We start from the raw sequence: 20,281 nt of genomic DNA on the forward strand, positions 1-20,281 counted from the left end.
TAATAAACTAAACGTTCACCAAAAAACTTTAGTGAGAAAAATCGAAAAAACGAACTACAAACATATTAACGCCAAACATTCGGTAGAATTTATAGAATATTGTAAAAATTATGGTCTATTACCAACATTTACGTATGTTTGTTTGTGTAAGTATGTATGTTTGTGTATGTATGTATGTTTGTGTATGTATGTTTGTTTGTGTGTATGTTTGTTTGTTGTAGTTGCACATGATTAGTTGGATGATGTTTGTAAAACTTAACTAAGTCCAAGCTTGAATGATTGATTGACCTGAGCAGGTTGTGAAGAAAAATCCTTTGTTACAAAACTACAATACATTCATTCATTCATCAATCCACTCATCCATCTAACTATCCAACCCACCGTCAATCCATCCATCTATCCATCTATTCATCGATACATGTAGTATTCTTTTTTAAACATAAATATACAATGTTTTAGCCATAAAAACGTTTAAGTGAGAACTTTTGGTTTGATGTATGCACATGGAATTTAAACTAATTTCACTTCAATACTTTTCTTTAATTGGAGTGTTCAAATTTCCTGACTTGATTTTTCACTTATTAAAGTGTAATCTCGAATCACATTCATAAAATTATTCGGATTCTAGCGTTTTTGGCTACGTTAAAGTGTAATCTAATATGGTTGATGATAAGTCATTGTTTTTGTTATGTTATTGCTGTTGTTATTGTTGATGTTTTTGTTGATGTTGTTGTTAAAACGCAATGAGAATGGTGATATTTTATATTTTTATTATATATGTAATAATGATAAATATGATGATGACGAAGACGATGATGATAATGAGGATTATTATTATTATTATTTTTATTATTATTATTATGAAGATGTTGATCATCATCGTAATTAGGTCAAGCAAGAATTTATTTACGATGGCGCTTGTACCGTGTGTGACACGTATGTTAAGGATTCATTACAAGAGTTTCTTAGGAGCATGCCTGGTGAATTAATGCATGGGTGAATGAACGAACGAATGAACGAACGAACGAACGAATGAACGAACGAACGAACAAATGAATGAATGAATGTATGAATATACAAGATAATGTAACAAAGATAACGAATGAACATCCGAATGAATACATGAACTAATCGATGGATGAATAATTAAGTATTAAATAATAGAAGTCATATAAATAAGAAAACGGATGAACGGATCGAACTAAAATAAATGAATGGGTGAATGAATGAACACTCTCCCGCGTCAAATTTAAATCCACATCGATCTCTGATTATCGACTCATTCATTCATGACGTCATCACTGCAACGTCACGTGACGAGCAGGGATGGCTGTATCGACTTTTAATATATTTGAAATGACTTGTGGAGTTTAACTGGGTGGCATTTTAATAAAATGTATCACTATCCTGTCGATAATCACGAAACTAAGTTTAGTGCATCATCATTACCGTAAACTTTATCACTATTATTGCCACCTTCATCACCATCATTCTCATCTTTCTCTTCTTCCTCATCATTTTCCTCATCATCATCAGTAGCAACAGCATATTTACCATAAGTTGTTTATACCGAAAGGCAACTTTGTTATTCGTCACATCATCATCGTCACAAATTTTCATCATCATCATCATTAATCCTCAACATCATTATCATCATCATCAATCCTCCTCCTCCTCCTCCTCTTGAAACTTTCATCATCATATCATCAGCCATCATCACCATCATCATTACAACTACTATTATCATCATCACATCTCACACAAATGCCATCATCATCATCCATCATCATCACCAAAGTACTCGTCATCATCGTTACGTCATTCAAATGATTCATTTTTATTGTCGAAATATTCAATTTCATCCTCTTCAAAATCGCCATAATTTTCAACGAAATCATTTTCATACTCTTCCCCATAATCTTCTTCATAATTATAATTATCAGCAGCCGTAGCATCAGCAGCAGTAGCAGCTGTAGTAGCAGTTGTGACGTAAGCATTTTCAGCAGCAGCATTGTGGCATTTTGTCATGCTCATCTTCGAGACTCTGTTCAGCACGTCTAGCATCTCGTCCTCACTCCAGTCTCTATCACCCCTGGATGTTTTGTCGGGTTTTTTAAAGAAATGTTTCCAGACAAAAATGAAAATTTGATTTTTTATCTTTAAACTGGCAAACTGCATGGTTTTCCGATCAGTTAACCATCCATTTTTCATTTATTCATCAATCAATCAATCAATCAATCAATCAATTAGCTTATAAAGCGCTATTTCCGCGATGTTCAACAGCGCTCCTCAATGAATTTTGAAAACAGATGGGTCTTGAGATACGCTCTGAACTTCGCAAGTGATGGAGAAATAGTTAGAGAAGTAGGTAGAGAGTTCCAGAGAAAAGGACCAGAAAAAGCAAAAGCAGATTTGGCAAAAGAGTGTTTAACACGAGTTAAGAAAAAGCGAGAAAAAGAAGACGATCGTAAACCGGGGCGTTTAGGTTCAATTAATATATCTGATAAGTACTTAGGAAATAATTTAGATTGAGACTTATACATGAACGTGCAAATTTTAAAAATTATTCTATATTTTATAGGTAGCCAGTGCAAGAGAACAAGATATGGAGATATATGAGAAAAGAAAGGGGCACGAGCAACTAGACGAGCAGCAGAGTTAAAAGCTTTACTTAAAGGATAGAGTATAGAGTCAGAAAGACCATAGTAGAGCGAGTTACAATAATCAATCCTAGATAAGACTAACGAAGTAACAAGAAGGAGAAGAGTAGGATCATCAAGAAAAGGCAAAAGATTTTTTATTCTACGTAGATGAAAGTAAGAACTTCTAGCAACACTATTAATCTGAGAAGAGAGAGACATAGTAGAATCAAAGATAAAACCTAGACTACGAAACTTATGAGAGACATCAAGAGTTTTAGAATCAGGTAAGATAATAGGAGGAATAGTAATTGAGTGTTTAGATTTATTAAAACAAATTAATTCAAACTTAGAAGGATTAAGTTTAAGACACATAGAATCAGACCAAGCGATAATCGAAGAAAGACATAGAGATAAATTATGAAGAACACTATTGAGATTAGATGGAGGAAAAGAAGTATAAATATAAGAATCATCAGCATATAGTTGACTAGAGAAAGAAAAGTTATTAATAATACGAGGTAGTTCAGAAGTATAGAGTATAAATAGAAGAGGGCCAAGGATAGAACCCTGAGGTACCCCGAAAGTAAGAGTAGAGGAGTTAGAAGTAGAATTATTGAGAACAACAGAAGAAAAACGATTACAGAGATAAGAAGAAAACCAAGATAGACAAAAATCAATCAAACATTAAATCAATCATTCATTCATTCATTCATTTATTCATCCATCCATTCATTCCTTTATTCATTCATTTTAATGGTTAACAATTAAATGGTTTTTCAGCAAATATATAATTTTGATAATTTAATTTTATAGTAGCAAATCGAAAAGTCATTCATACATTCGTGTATAAATGGATGAATAGATGGATGGATACATAAAAAACGAATGAACGAATAAACAAATGAATGAATAAATGAACGAACGAACGAACGAACAAGCAACCGAATGAATAAATGAATGACCTGTAATCGATCATATGGGGGTCTTTGAAAGGAATCCACCTCAACTTATCTGAGTTGGTCGGCCTCTTGATGGACTTGTTGTATAGAATCTCAGGGGTGTAGTAAGGGTCCTTCCACGAATGTACAAACATCGCCCTATTTTGCACCTTCATCAACTGTTTCTGAATTTTCAATAGCATTTCTCTTGCGTATTCCTTCTACATTTATTGCATATCAATCAATATTACCTCATTGTCTTTTACCCTCAATTTGTAAAATGTCATTCAATTTTTGCTGCTACCAATTCATCAGCTTTTAAAATTTATTTTACTTGCAAGCTAAACGAACGTTATTACTAATATAAATAGATGAATAATGACTGAATTTATGAACCTATTAAACATAGTTCGTTAGTATTAAAAGAATTATTATAACTCAAAAATTCTTATGAAACTTTACGATGTACCAACTTATCAACTATGAATTGTAACAAAATGCGACATGCCACGTTAAATACTGTAACAATAACACAAATTAACATAAATACATGCATATCATTAATATTAACATAAATCATTAACATAAATTAACATAAAATTATTATAAAACAACCTCCCAGCTTTTCAGTTGCTTAAATCTGCAGTAGTTAGCTGCGACGAAGCTGAACTTCCAAAGATTGACCAGATTGGCTCTAGTTATGTCAGACGTGTATTTTTTGTGCAACTGCTCTCTTTCTTCTCTTTTTTATTTTTAAATAATTAATCATAGTAATAATATTAATTTTCATTATAATTATTATTTGTATTATTATTATTATTATTACTATTATTTATTATTTACGTTCTTCAAATCGGGCAAACCACTTGGTGTTGATGCTATTATTAAAATGGTTGATTCATAGTAAGTGAACGAACAAAATTTAAGTAAAAATTGAATAAAATAATTTCAAAATGATTGATGAATGATTTATAAAATATAACACAATTGAATGGAGATGCATTGCAATGAAAATAAATCGTAACATCCATTACAGCAAACAGACAAACAACACAACCAGCGAACTCCATGTTGATTTCGAGAATTTAAAATAACCAATGTAGTCCATTAAAATCGCGCGCAAGAAAAGTACAACTAATCGAAAATGATGAACGACAACAAACCAACAATCAAAAATGACAAATGGTAAAATCAACTAACAAACAACAACAACAACAACAGAAACTCTGACCAACAACACTATTAACCTTGCCTTGTTAAAAATTTCATCCGATTTGAAGTTCCAGCAGTCGATATTGCACGGACTGACCATTTGTTTGGCTATAACTAAGGTCATCTTTTTCGAAGTTTCGTAATTCAATTCCTGTGGTTACAAATTTGTAAATTTGTAAAGCCCTACTATTACTTCAGCTTATGTGGTGATCAAATTGGATTGTTTGATTTACGTCTCTTTGTTATTTTTATCAAAATTGATATTATTGAAATTATTATCATTGTTTCCACCGTCTCAATCAAAATTACCGACAAAGTTATAATTTTCAACACCATCATCGTCATCGTCATCATCACCGGCGTCAACATCATCATCTTTATCACATGACCTCACCATCGGAATGAGATGCTGTTTGTTCATACGACGTGCACACAACTTGATGATAGATTTTGGTGGGTTGGTGTCAACTTTTGGTTTCGCTTTTAGTGGCGAATTTGGCAATCATCATTAAAACTTAATTATATAATTTTTAGAGCAATTATCTAAAGCAAGATAATTAGGTCTTTAAGTTAGTCAGTTAGTGTTTGATGTACTATTTAAAAAAAACCATTCAATTGATCAAAACAAAATGCAAGTTAAATGTCAAGAGACAAGAGAAAAAAAACCTTACAAAATTAACGTTTTTGTAAATGTTTCAAAGTAGTATTATAAGTACATTTTTAAATTTTTGAAATCAGGTTTAATGAAAAATCATTATAAAAATGACTTCAAAATTACATAGCAATTAATAATAGTCACATAAAAAAGGTTAACACACCAACCATCAATAACTCTTCGTCTATGCTGCCTATATATCCTTCCATCTGAATTCTTCCGCATGTACCTTGAAATCTGCTGGAACCTGGCTACTTTCTTGCATGGCAAACCCCTGTTAAGCATTTTGGAGCAGAGAGATATTTTTGCCAAATTAACATCAGAGAGTCTCCTAAATTTGCAAGCATGTTCATCTTTTTCTTTGTCCGAGTCCTCGGACGATGACTCTAACCCGGTGACCCTCCTCATCTCAAGCGGATATCAATTTAAGTGTCGATAATAGTATAAACTAGCAATAGTAATTTAATTACTAAAGTTTAAGACGGATTGTTTTAGATCTATTTATTGTTATGATGACGTTTCGTAAGACTATATTTTATTTTATATTTTATATGATACTACATACATGCTAAACAGTTTTAGACGCTGTTCAATTATTAAAATTTTTATTATAATGATGTTTCTGGCTAAGCTTACTTAGCCATACATATCATTATAATCACTTACGAAAATGTTATGTCATCTATTTGAAATTAATGAAATTCTTTTCCATATACTCTATGGTTTAGTAAAAACTTAGTAAAGACTTAAATGAACTTTTAGCCATAGTTGCTAATCGAGACAGCAAGTAGTAAACTTGATTATTTTTGCACAAATAACTGATTTTTATAAGTGTTGGCTTAATAATGAATTATTCAGAAGTTTTTAAACTTTCAAATGGTTTATGCTCGTGTTCATATGACGGATGTTACGTAGCCAATGTAGTGAACCAGAAATTAGTGGTTAGGCAGGCGGCTTCTTTGCAAGTTGTGGGTCTGTTCTCTTGTTCTGACGTTGTGCAGTACATTGAATGGTCTCCTGATTCAACCATGATTCTGTGCGCCATCTATAAAAAAAATCTTGTTCAGGTGCCAATTAATTAAATTGTTATTATAATTGTAGTATTGTTGAAGAATTGTTTTCTAACTTCTTGACTTTATAAAATAAATTGTTAAATTAAAATTCATTTAGAGATTTAGCTAGTGTAGTGTAGAAACAAGAGATATTGTAGTAGAGAAGCACAGCTCAGCACCTACTTTCATTTTTTGACATAAAAATTTAAAAGTAAAACTACTGGAAATTCTATAAAAATTCCATTTCCAATTCTTCTATCAATGTATTTGTATTCAATATGTATTAACATTTATTAGTATATAATATCTTCCAGTTTTATAATAATAAACAAAGTAAATTTGTGGTCTTTTGTTTTTTATCACCTGCCTGTTATGATAAAATGTAATGTAGTATTTATAATTTAACATTTAACCAAAGGTATGGAGCATAGAAGATTTGGATTGGACTTGCAAGGTTGATGAAGGGTCAGTCGGATTGGTCGGTGTTTGTTGGAGTCCAGACTCTCGACACATCCTAACAACTTGTGAATTTCATTTGAGAATAACCGTCTGGTCACTCGTCAACAAATCAGTCATGTATATAAAATATCCCAAACAGTGTAAAAATTATATCGATTTTTCAAGGTTCTCCCATTGTATACTTATGTCGTTAAATTAATACTTATAATACATCATGATGTTATGACTAATAGTAAATTTATTATAATAATAAACTGATTAATCATTTTATTTGATTTTTTATTTGATTTTTTCTTTCGAAACCAGCAATGAAAAATATTTAGCAGTGGCAGAACGAAGAGATTGCAAAGATTACATAAGTTACTTCAATTGTTACTCGTGGGATCTCATTAAAAATTTTCCAACTGAGACGGAAAATATGGAAGGCATATGCTGGTCACCTAATGATGAAGTTTTGTGTGTTTGGGAAAATTGCTTAACTTATAAAGTTTGTTATTACACCTTTGTACTTTCTAAAATCAAGTACTAGTATATCAATGTTATACTTCTTACTTGCTCCATTATATTTACTTGAATGTTGATCTAGTTGTACATTTTATTTGCATTTAAGTGTGCTACAAACTGTTTAAAAAACATTTTGTAACACACCTATATATGCTATAATAATCAGTGTGTTAATATATATTGTTCTATAATTGTTATACCATTGTTATATTTCTTAGTTATTTAATTGGTTTGTTAATAATGATCAAGCTGTGCATGTCATTTTTATTTATTTTTGTTACGAAATGTTTTCAAAAGCATCCATTTTTTAAAAATTCTAGAACTTTTTGAATGCTTCTTGCTTACTTAAGTAACTTTTTAGTATTAAATGCTTCATTTTCCAATGAAATTCACACAAATTACTCTTCTTTCATGTATATATGATCCATAAATCTTTTGTAATTGTTCAAAATTTAACCTCTTTGTTTTGTACCTGTCACATTTTATTTGTTATTGAATATGATCAACTGTTATGTTATTATTAAAAATTTATTTTTTAAAATCAGGTTCTAATATATTCCTTAAATGGATCGTGCTTGTCAAGTTTCAGTGCTTATGATTATGCACTTGGGATCAAGTCAGTTGTTTGGTCTCCCTCTGGCCAGTTCTTGGCCATCGGCTCATATGATGAAAAGATAAGATTGTTAAATCATCTGACTTGGAAACTTATATTAGAATTTCCTCATCCACCTAATTTTGATAGTAATATTGTTATTTATAAAGAATCAGTTGTTACAGATGTACTTAAAAAAAGTTTGTTTCAATTATGTTTTGTATGTAATGAGCCTTTCAAATGTTTTTTTTATTTTTAATTCAAGCTTTTAGAAAATACGAGATTGCAGAGCCGAACAGCTCTTCAAACATCCAAATTCCAACAGCAAGTGTTAATCCTAATTCACCAACACCAAAAATCGGTGTTGGAAACATTCTATTCAGTTGTGATTCCAGATATTTAGCCAGTAAAAGTGATTCCATGCCTTCTAGCATATTTATATGGAGCTTGGAAAACTTGAAGTGCGTTGCCATGTTATTACACCTACAGCCAATTAAAACATTCTCTTGGGACCCATCAAGTCCTCGATTGATCATATGTACTGGTGGTGATGAATTTTTTATCTGGACACCAGAAATCGCCCTAACCATTCCAGTTTTAGGAAGGAATGATGGTTTCTGTGTTAATGATGCCAAGTGGGTGCCTTGCGAGGAAACCTCCCTTGTTTTAATAGGTAAAGATGAAATGTGTTTAGGATTTTTTCAATAGCGTTTTTGCCATATTTTAGTGTTTTTTGGTCTGAAATTTTAGTACATTGTTTTTAACTTGAATGTAATGTTTTGCCAAATTTTATGAGTTTAGTATTTTGGCCATCATGATTTTTATATTTTGTATGCGTTCTATTTGTCTGTATTTCATGCTAATTTAAGTATTTACTTTTATTAGAAAGAAAATATAAACACTTTTTGAAAGCCGTTCAATTGATTTTTCTCGTTGTTTTGATATTTTATCGTTCGTTAGTGTCGCTAGCCGTGTCGTGTCATTTATCTTTTGTACGCTAGGGTTAAACAAAAATTTAAAGATTTAAATCATTAAGTGACATTTGATTGAATATTTTTTAGTTTAACAACAAAATATGTCGTAGATATTTTAATACAAGATGAAAATCAGGTTTTAGACGATAAAATTTTTAGGCAAACGCCACCCCAGCCAATGATTGATATTTTCTTCATAAGCACTATCTATGCGCTTCGATTAAACTTACCTTGCGCAGGAGATACCGTGATCAAGAAGGCGGTTCTCCCAGGACGAGACCCAGCCATTGCACTACGGTTGGGTTGACCCCTGCGATTACCCCAAATGTGGGTAACTCGGGTGCATATTTTCTGGTAGTGAGGAACTGCGTTCGCGCTTTTCCTCGTTTTGTTAAATTAATTTTATACGGGTGGATGATTGTGTTAATGATGTTTTGCTGACTGGCGTTTTTATGATGGATGGTTGGTTTGATTTTTGTCAGATATTTTATTTTTGTTGTATTTGTCGTTTGACTGATATTCTTAAAATGAGTTTCGTTCGTTCACAGGCTATTAAATTTAAATAAATTTTGTTTGTTAGTTGAACGAGCCCACGAAGGAGGTATGTTGAGATTTGAATAATTTATTTCGTAAAGTTATATTTTTTGTGGAAAATGTAATAAATCGATTGATTCGTTCTAAAATAATTTTTTCATGTATAAAAAGTCGGCCAACCAGTGTGCCAGTTTCGCGATGAAGCGCGATTATATACTTAACATTATTTTTAATCGGTAGAGTTACTTTTAAGTCGCTAGGTTACTAAAAATTTTAATGTAAATAATTTTTTATGCGATTTGAAAAAGGCGAATTATAAAATTTTAACAAAAAGTGTAATTAGTTGTAAATATTTACTGGAGTAGGCCATTAAAAGTTATAAATATTATCTAACATTTTAGTAAGTAAAGCCACCTCTGTCTAACTTGACACATCCGTACTTATAGTTCGTAAGTAGTTATACGTGCATACTTACTTGGCACAGGAGAATCCGTGATCATGAAGGCGGGCCTCCCAAGCCGAGGCTCAACCATTGCACTGAGGTTGAGTTGAAGCTTGCGATTACCCCAAAAGTGGGTAAGTCGGGTGCATTATTTTTGATAGTGGGGAACTGCGTTCGCGCTTTTCCTCGTCTAAGTTCATAAAGTCAAAGAATATCTGTTGCTCCTATGTTGTGTATTTGTTCGTTTTTGTAAGTTCTTATGTTTGTTTGTGTTTTTATCGACCTTGTTCTTTCGACGTTCCATGTTAACCATGATATTGGTTTGCTTACGCTTCTGTTACTTTCCTACAACGTGCCGGTAATGATGTGTTCCTTGTTGTTTAAATTTTATAACTTGACTTTTTTTTAAATCTAAACGATTTTCTCGACTAATTTTAATTTTTTTACATTTTTTTAAAATTTATTTTGAATTTTGTTCCGTAATGCCCAGTACACATTTCAATTTGCTGGTGGACGTGATTAATGAATATTGAATTGGAATTCTCTTTATTAAAATTCTTATGATTTTTGCGATATTAACTAACAAAAGTTTTTATTTCAATGTCTTTTCCATTGATCAATTTATTTTTCAATTGTCAAAGCGCATTGACATTGATAGAATGCACGCACACGAACACGCAGCAACAAGCAACCTCAACAAGTAGCTTGCACGAAAACTGGTGAGCTATTTATATCTATGCAAATGATAGAGCGTTGTTTCAAGGTAAGTAAAATTATTTAAACTTGTTCGCCAGTCGCTAAGCATAAGTTATAAAATAATTTAAATTAAATTTTTCCAGTTTAGAAAATTTCAATGGTTTTGGCTACATTGATAAATTAATAATTCTTAATCTAGTCGTACCATTTTTTAGAGTTGTTAACTTTAGCTCCAGAACACCACTTACAACAAACATTCTTTGGTTTATGAAGACAATCGTTACAGTGAAAGGCCAAACTTACCTGGCACAGGAGACACCGTGATCACGAAGGCGGTTTTCCCGGAACGAGACCCAGCCATTGCACCTGGGATGGGTTGACTTCTGCGATTACCCCTAATGTGGGTAACTCGGGTGCATCATTTTTGATAGTGGGGGAACTGCGTTCGCGCTATTTCCCTGATAATTAAGCAATTTAATACCGTATGAATGTTAGTTGGTTGAGTACGTCAGTATGATCGATTCGTTGTTTACTTTGATTTTTAAAATATCTTTTTTGAATTTTTGAATAAAAAATGTCTGCCTGTTTAGATCAAAAATTTACAAGAAGAATTGGTTAAAAATAATGTTAATGAATGTGAAAAAATTAGAAGTATAATTTCTATTGTGTGTTCACATGTTTTTATGTCACACTATTTTATTTGAATAATGCATGGATTATGCAAGGATGGATAATGAATTTAACTTTTAAATTATTTGTTAAAAACAAAAAGTGTAGAAGTACGATGTAATTAAAGAAAATGCATTATTAAAATAAAAAGTAGAGACACGATGTAATTGAAAATCAAATAAATTGCAGTATCGCACAACCAACAAGCTTAGAATTAGTATCGTAGGCTTATGAGTGTGCCGATCGTGGTAGTTGGTTTTGATCGCTAGAGTGCAGGTTAATAATTGTTTGCTCGCCAGGTTGTTTTCTTATTTCAAAAAAATTTATTTAAAACAATTATAATTACACAATTAATCCGCAAATATTTATTTTATTTCAATATTTATATTATCAAATAGAATCGCATTAAGAATATTAAAATTTATTTTCACACATTAAAACACCATCCACTAACTTTTCCCAGCCGTATGTAAACAACCAGATGACTGGGAGATTCATACTAACCTGGCACAGGAGATACCGTGATCAAGAAGGCGGTGCTCCCAGGACGAGACCCAGCCATTGCACTTGGGTTGGGTTGACTTCTGCGATTACCCCAAATGTGGGTAACTCGGGTGCATTATTTTTGATAGTGAGGAACTGCGTTCGCGCTTTTCCTCTTCCTAACGAATCAAATTAAAATTTTCTGTTTAATTCAATTAAGTTAGATGTTGTTTTTATGTGTTTATGCTCTGTATGTTTGGAGTTTGTATATTTGTTTGTATGTGTGAGCGTATGTTTGTATAATAGTTGTTTGTTCAATAGTTGTTTGTATGATAGTCGTTTGTATGATGGTCGTTTGTATGATGGTTGTTTGTTTGATGGTTGTTGTTTAAACTTTTTATTTCGGTTGGTTCGGATGTTTCTTTGTGTTGTTGGATTGATTGGGATGGATACGTGATTGACTGTTTGAATAGTTGATCGGTTATCGTTTCGATAGTGTGTAGGTAAGTTGGATTTTTAATTGTTTGCTTGCGGTTGGGTTGATTGGACCATATGATTAGAATAGTTCAGCGGTTTTTGTTTCGATTGTGTGTTGGCTAGTTGGTTTTTTAATTGTTTGCTGATATAGGTCCTTATTTTTGAAAATTTTCTGATAAATAATCTAAATAAAGAAAAGTGACGCTATCGATACAAAGAAACTTCACGGCACAATCACCAACAATACCTGTTTCTCGTCACAACATTGATTCCAAGTATGGTGGGTACTTTAAACTGACCTTCTTGCCATATCGTGTTTCTCCCATAACAAACCTTGCCTTGTTGGCATCCAATAGTTGTTATATTCTATATAGGAAAACTGCCAATGATGTTTACATAAACTTGCCAACGGATCCTTCCAGGTCAAGTGAATATTAATTCGAGTGCTATAGCTCAATTCCTACGATAACATTTCATTGGTAATTCGCCGTACTCATGGATATATATAATCTATATCCATGGCCGTACTATTACAATTTTTAGTTTTTGCTGATAAGTCTCTGGATATTTTTTGCAGTTTTTAATGCAAATAATGTTGGCAAATGTATTTTTTAAAGTATTTTACTTCACTCACGACCGTTCAATTTAACCATCGTCATATTTATATTACAATAAAATTATCCTTATTTCTCAGTATCACTATATAATTGTCTAACAATTTCATAATATAATTTCATTATATAATTATCATTTATAATATTATAATTAAATTATTCCTGATATCTTTTGCAATTCATTAAAATATTAGTCAGGATTTGCTTGATTAGTTCATAAAAATATTTTTATTCCATTTATTTCGGGAATTTTTACTAACGCACGGATGGAGATGTTTCAGTTTCATCCAGCTGATGTAAAAAAATTTTGTTCATATATTTGGGTCGAATAATATTTTGTAATTATAACTATAATAAAATTTGTTTTTAGGATAAAATAATTGAAACATGCCCCATTTTAGCAACGTAATTCAGAGCAAAATATAAATGGTTTTTAAACTGAAAGTGTTCAATTTAATTATTTAAAAGTAACAATATTAATAATATCTTTCTTTATGTTATCATCATTTAATAATAATAAACGAATTATTATTACTCATTTATATCATTAAAATTTCATGGTTGGCTGGTTGCTTGAATTGAATGGGTGACATTTTGAGAACTCATGATGAGTAATGCACGCTCGTAATATTATTATAATCATATTAAATAAATAAATAAATAAATATGTATATATATATACACATGCTTTATTTGTCTCTTTAATTAATTATCGTAATAAAATAATTTGAAACCCAAATGTAGTGTTCGTTATATTATTTCATATTGCTGTTTAAATCATAAGTGTTTGTACGTAAATTATACGTAGAATCATTTGTTTCAGATGCAAATATATTACAAATCTTTAGTTCGTTGTGATTTCACTAAAATACAACCTGATTCGAAATCTGACGAACCGTATTTTGTTGATCAACGATCAATCCATAATTATAATCTATAATTAATCAACCGCGGTTGTTATTAACATAATTCTTTCCATATTTGTTTTCTAGATAGTAAAACCACCGAATTTTATCATTTAATAATTTTTAATATTTACAAAAACAAAATCAGTGGTACAGGTACTGATTGCAAAGCAACTCATTCACTTGTTCTATCTTTCATTCACTCACTCTTTCGCTCATTCGCTCATTTATTCATTCACTCACTCAGTTACTCATTGTATTGTATAGTGATGTTATTTCATTTCATTGTTAACATATTTGTGTCGCTGCTAGCATTCGATTGATTTGTTTAAGTAGTGTCGAATGGGACCTTCTGAATGGAATCAAATGCCACAGCTTAAAATAATAATCGAGCCTGGCAAGCACCTAATGAATGCGTGTGTATGTATTCGATTAATCATTGTTGTTACACTCTTATGAACGTTTACTTACGATTATTTACTATACACACATACACATATTCATATGAAACATGTTTAACTCAGTGTCTTATAATAGCGCATGCACATGCATATAGCTTTATATTTGCCATCCTTCATGTGATCTTCTAATTTAGCATAGAAAAAGTTCTGCTATAGGTATGCCTTCATTTGACTTTTAATCCAAATATTTTAGACTGAAGTTTTTTTTTACACTATAGAAAGTCGACGCTGTGATGTGAATTTTTTTGTAATTAATTTAATTAATGCGTGTTTAATATTGTGGAATAAAATAACGTGCTAATAAAAATTTGGACGTACGTGATTTTAATTTTAATCGAATGCGTTTCAGCAGTGCGGCAGTAGTATCAGCTAATATTGCAATATTGTTATATTTATAACAGATTAAATTAATTTATGCTGAGAGTCAAGTAGTGAATTTTTGATGGTTTTACAGAGCTATGTACTTATAGTTGTTTTCAATTTGAAATAATCTGCATGCATTTGCTGTGTTATCTTCAAGTAGTGCTCTACATTAACGTTAAACCTAATATTCTCCAGTATAATAACGACAACTACAAAACAGCAATAATAATAATAATTATTAATAATTTTGCAAGTTAATATAGCTGACAGTCTCGCTATAACTACTCTGCAATTATTATTTGCTCAGCTACGGATATAGATAGATGGCTGGGGAGATGCTAATTAACAGTTTCAAAATTTAAAACAAAGTTCCGGCTACATTTACTGTTACTATAATCCATAGCTAATGTAAGTTTCTTGTTTATTTATAATATATATATATATATATATATATATATATATATATATACACACACACATACATACACACACGTATATATATATAAATATATGTGTGCGTGTGTGTACAGTCATCATATGTGTTATTTCTACATGGTGTACAATATCCTGATATAAAATTTCATTGCAGTCTTGCGTTTAGTTACGTTGGAAATTTTTGGACGAGTGGATTTTTGATTAATTCCTTAGAGAGAAAAAATGGAAAAATAAGGTGGATGACAGTATACCTGCTAATAAATTTCTCAACAATTTTGTAATTGTTGTTGTAATCGCCAGACGTATCATAAAAACACAGCTTCTCTAATTTAAAAAAAAATAAATCTTTAAAATATGAAACTGGATTAGCAGTGGAGAAAAGATTTGCCACGACCTTATATTTCAATCCATCCGTCAATTCATCTATAAATCCATCTATCTATCTGTAACGTAGTCGTCGTCGTCGTCATGTTTAATTCATTGGATATCATGAGAGTGGACGCTGAATCGTGGGAAGCTCTGCCTTTCGACGACATTCTCAACAACATCCAGGGCTCTTTCGAAGGATTTGATGATTTATTTTTCGCTAACGAAATTAAAAGAAAAAAGAAGAAATGTCAGTCGAAATTATTCAACAGTGTTTGTTCTAATATTGCCAACAACAACAACAACATCGTCACTAACAATATTAATGTTCTGAATAATAATAAGGTATGCTTGACGGTTTGGCTCTGAAGTAAATTTATTCTTATGCAGATTTATGTTTCAGGTGGTTTGTGCTCAAAAAACTTGCAGAAAAATAAGAAAACATCTAAAACAACAACTGCGTGAGTCATTTATACTGTTTAATTAGAAAATCAAATTTGTGTGCAGTAATGATTTAATTAATTTAGTTTATTTTTTTGATTACGTTGCCTTTTAATCTTAAATGTCTGTGACGACTGCACCTTTTAACTAATCAGCGTCTCAAGTTTCATGTAGCTGATCTGCCGATGGTCTTCTTTGATTAAGATGAGACGAATGATGTTATTTAATGGTATTTCTATTTAATATATAATTAGAAACAATTAGCAGGTACTTGGATAATTGAATGCATATTACATGTTGCAACAAAGTCATTTCACATGAAAAAGAGCGATATATATATATATATAGCTCGTATATATTATATTATTTAATGCAATTAATATATATTCTAAACGAGTTTAAAAGATTTAGTTTAAGTATATGGATTAATGATCATTTCCTCGTGCAAAAGTTCCAAAGTAACGCGCAACATAATATATAGAATAATGGACCGAAAAAGTGAGCGTTCATTTTTCCATAAACCGGGAACCAGCTTGCATGCAAATCTTTGTCAACACAACATTTCACTTCCTAGTTTCGATATGGCCGATCCGAAGATCGCTCCGGAGCCGTTTAATGCAATCGATCGCAGAAAAATGACGTTAAATTTGTTAATAGAAGCTAGTAAGTAATTTTTTCATACTAATTTTTCGTTTTCTACTCTCGTATGTGCGACGTACGGGCGGAGATATGCGACGAACATGCTTGCGGAATTTTAGACCTTGAAGTTTGATTTCCCAGCAGGAAATGAGTGCGCACTAATTTACTAATTTAACTTTTGTTAAATCGTTTGTGCGGCGTCTATCTGCTTACACGTGCATCTATTCTTTCTAATTAATGATTTATTTTTTTTAAATTCCGTTAGAGAAAAAGTTGATCATAAAAATAAAAAGATAAATAAAATAAAATAAGATGGACCCAGATGCACTGTCATTTTTTTTAATTTTTTTTTACTCAATTTTTAACGTTTTATTTTGAAGTGATGAATTAGTGCTATTTTTTTTACTTTATTCAGAAATATAGTTTGTAAATTAAAATTAAATTAATTTATTTTGAAGTTGATGCATGTGAGAAGTCCCCAGAAATGCTGTCGTCTGGAGGATCATTTCACGAGTCTTCATTCATCACGCAGGGCACACATCATCACCACAGATCTGACAACAAATGTAACAACAACAACAACAATGGTATTATTTTTCAATGATTCATTTCATTTTTATTAATTACTTAACATTTGTTCAATGTGTATAAAACTATCACCTTATAATTTAAAATTAAAACAATTTTTTGTTTAAGTCAATGCCTTACTTACTAAAATATGTTAATTCACTGAATGGCATTAGGTTCATCGTCATTCCCACCGAGTCCTGCTGATAGCGGAGTGTGGGTGTCGGAGACGGAGGTTCCTGTTGACGACAGCAAAGGTTTAGTTTTGTTGTTGAGAAATATTTCAAAATACAGTTAAATTTGGTGATGCCTCAGTTTGCATGGTTGCATGACAAGTGTTGAGCTAGGTTTCAGGTTTTCTTTCAAATAAGTGTCGCGATGGAAGGTAATTAGCATTTAAAATATATTTAGTCTTCTTTATCATACTCATCCATGAAGTCAAGTCAGTAAGGAAAGGTGTTGAAGGAACAATTTTGTTAATTTGAGAATTTTCAATTGATCACATGGAGGTGCAATTATGATTGCAGCATTAATTTCTTTCGAATTTTTAAATTTCCCGGGCATCAAATTGATATTTGCTGACAATAATTTAAATTTTGAACCTTTGATGAGATTTTACACAATGATTTCTGTAGATTCAAAGAACATGTTCACACATTCTAAACTGTTGTCGAAAAGTTGTGATCACCAAGCCTACCTACTGCACAGCAACCTAACAAAACAAAGTAAAATTTTATTTGAAATTTGCATGAAGGCTTAATTTGTTACTATTAATACCTAATACCAAATTGAAATTTAATTTTTCAACCAGTAGATTCTTCCCACCGACTGCACCACCAACATCAACACCAACAACGACTTCCTCCGACGCCCCCGACGTATGACGTCACAGAAGACAATCGACCGTCCCCAGTCATCAAGTTCGACTTCTGCCTAACTCCGACGCAGGAGAACAGCACCGAGTGCTTCATCATGCCGGACGAGTTCTGTCCCAACGAAATCATCTGCACCACCGAAATGCAATCTCTACAATGTGACAACATCGACGACGACGATGAAGATGATGTCAAGGAAAGCAACTGCAGCCAGCGAGTCAGTACTGATTGTTACATGACTGATGATGCAGACGACGACGATGATGATGAGGAGGAGGAGGAGGGGAATAGAGAGTACGATGACAGTGCGGATAGAGATTTCTGCCCTAACAAACAATCAAAAAATCCAAAAAAAGTTGCCAAAACAATAACCAAACCTCCTCTCAATTCGACACCTGGTGTCAAATCTAAAAGAGGTATCATTAACAATTTGAGCTTGATATGTCTGTGCGGTTGAATATATTTAACTTTTAAACTTTTTAGTTTTATCTGTTATCCAATTTTTATTTAATAGCTTATTCAATAAATTTTGTAGTTTTTGTGAGTTTTCAAACTGTTGATTTAAATATTAGATGAATGAAATGGTTTTGTGCTTCAATGAATCAGTCACTAATCAATTTCCAACCAACCAATCAGCTCCCAACCAATCAATCACTCAACCAATAACAATGCAGGCCGCAAGCCATCAATGCCCAGTTACTTTGCAGCGTCGATGTCCCCAACGTACCAGATGAGTAAGCGTCGTCGAGATGGAAATGTGACATACCTCTGGGAGTTCCTCCTCAAACTTCTGCACAATGATGACTTTTGTCCCAAGTTTATAAAGTGGATCGACCAAGATAAGGGGGTGTTCAAGTTGATTGATTCAAAAGCAGTTTCAAAACTATGGGGCCAGCATAAAAATAAACCTGCCATGAATTACGAAACGATGGGTAGAGCCTTGAGGTTTGTGATGGCTGGTTTTGTGGACATTAATGTGTAATTAAATGTTAAATGTGGTTTCCCATGTTTCATCATGTTTTTCAATATTCTCATGTGTTATCATCAATCGTTTCTGTAGAAATTTAATTGTCACCATTATTGATATGTTGTGTTCTTTATATACCTACAGACTTGAATGTCTCGTGATAACTTTTTTGCCCAAGTGACTATCTTAAATGAATTTGAATAATAACCATGAACATTTATTCATTCAGAAAATTGTCTCAGCACCCAAAACACTAACACACAAACAAATAAACAAACAAACACGAACAGGTATTATTATTCAAGAGGTATTCTCAACAAAGTTGACGGCCAGAGATTGGTGTACCAATTTGCCCAGCTTCCACCATCATTGATCTCATCATCACCTTCATCGTCATCATCGTCATCATCTTCATCAACATCGTCACCTAATGATATGGTGATCAATCCTAGCAACAGTAATGTAAATATTTTCTGATAACAAGGAAATGGTAGTTACAAAACAAGCAATTGGTTGATCATTTAATTGTGTAAGACTGCTACTTATAATAAATATTTAACTGTTGTTGTACTTCAGTTATTATTATTATTATTTATTTATTTATTTATTTATTTATTATAATTATTTTATTATTACATGGTGAATTAATGTAATGTTAATGTGTCAATGAATTAATAAAGCTTTTTTTACAGATTGAATGGTTATGTATTTGGAAGGTTTGAAATAAATATAATATTATTTATTAATTTAAATTTGAATTTTTCTAATAGTATATTGAAATTTATTATTTAGTTTATTATTAAATTAAACAAATGCTATATGTGAAATCTATCGAATAATTATGAAAACCAGTGAATACATTGAAATATGAACGATAGCATTAAACAAGATATCTGTATATTGCTCTAATATCAATTAAATAAATAATGATGACGAAAAGAATTTGGTTAGAAACATTGAAAAATGTAATAAAAAACTATCCAAAGCTAGAAATTCGGTAGATTTCATAAATTACTGAACAAATAAAGAAAAAATTTATATGAATATATTCATCTCTTTATTTTATAATTATCCAAATTAGCTTGAAAATTATTAAAATGAAATTGATTGACCATTACGTAGCGTTAGTATGCATGTGTGTGTGATAGTGAGTGTTTGTGTGTGTGTGTGTGTGTGTGTGTGTGTGTGTGTGTGTGTGTGTGTGTGTGTGTAATAGTGAGTGTGTATGGGAAAGAGACCATGCAGCTGTAGTTATAAATTTCACCAAATTTTGCCAAAAATTTGGTAGAACATTGTATATGTAAATGTGTGTATATATA

The 20,281-nt window shown here is 31.6% G+C and overlaps 3 protein-coding genes across 3 annotated transcripts; 2 read left to right on the forward strand and 1 right to left on the reverse strand.

The window, feature by feature from the left end:
- Positions 1–1,818: 1,818 nt before the first annotated feature.
- Positions 1,819–5,855, reverse strand: HELRODRAFT_176813 (hypothetical protein; the record flags this gene model as incomplete). The annotated part of the gene is made up of 6 exons (XM_009024145.1): positions 1,819–2,092; positions 3,605–3,801; positions 4,196–4,322; positions 4,828–4,943; positions 5,187–5,272; positions 5,615–5,855. 6 exons carry the CDS (start codon positions 5,853–5,855, stop codon positions 1,819–1,821), a joined length of 1,041 nt encoding a protein of 346 aa, XP_009022393.1.
- A 437-nt stretch (positions 5,856–6,292) lies between these two features.
- HELRODRAFT_176814 (hypothetical protein) lies at positions 6,293–8,762 on the forward strand (the record flags this gene model as incomplete). Its single annotated transcript, XM_009024146.1, has 5 exons — positions 6,293–6,514; positions 6,918–7,123; positions 7,265–7,445; positions 8,008–8,254; positions 8,320–8,762. The coding sequence occupies 5 exons, from the start codon at positions 6,293–6,295 to the stop codon at positions 8,760–8,762; spliced, it is 1,299 nt and encodes a 432-aa protein (XP_009022394.1).
- Positions 8,763–18,707: 9,945 nt separating this feature from the next.
- Positions 18,708–19,439, forward strand: HELRODRAFT_84068 (hypothetical protein; the record flags this gene model as incomplete). Its single annotated transcript, XM_009023994.1, has 2 exons — positions 18,708–18,940; positions 19,253–19,439. The coding sequence occupies 2 exons, from the start codon at positions 18,708–18,710 to the stop codon at positions 19,437–19,439; spliced, it is 420 nt and encodes a 139-aa protein (XP_009022242.1).
- Positions 19,440–20,281: the final 842 nt, after the last annotated feature.

Source organism: Helobdella robusta (assembly GCF_000326865.2).
Source record: "Helobdella robusta unplaced genomic scaffold HELROscaffold_39, whole genome shotgun sequence".
Lineage (NCBI taxonomy): Eukaryota > Metazoa > Annelida > Clitellata > Rhynchobdellida > Glossiphoniidae > Helobdella > Helobdella robusta.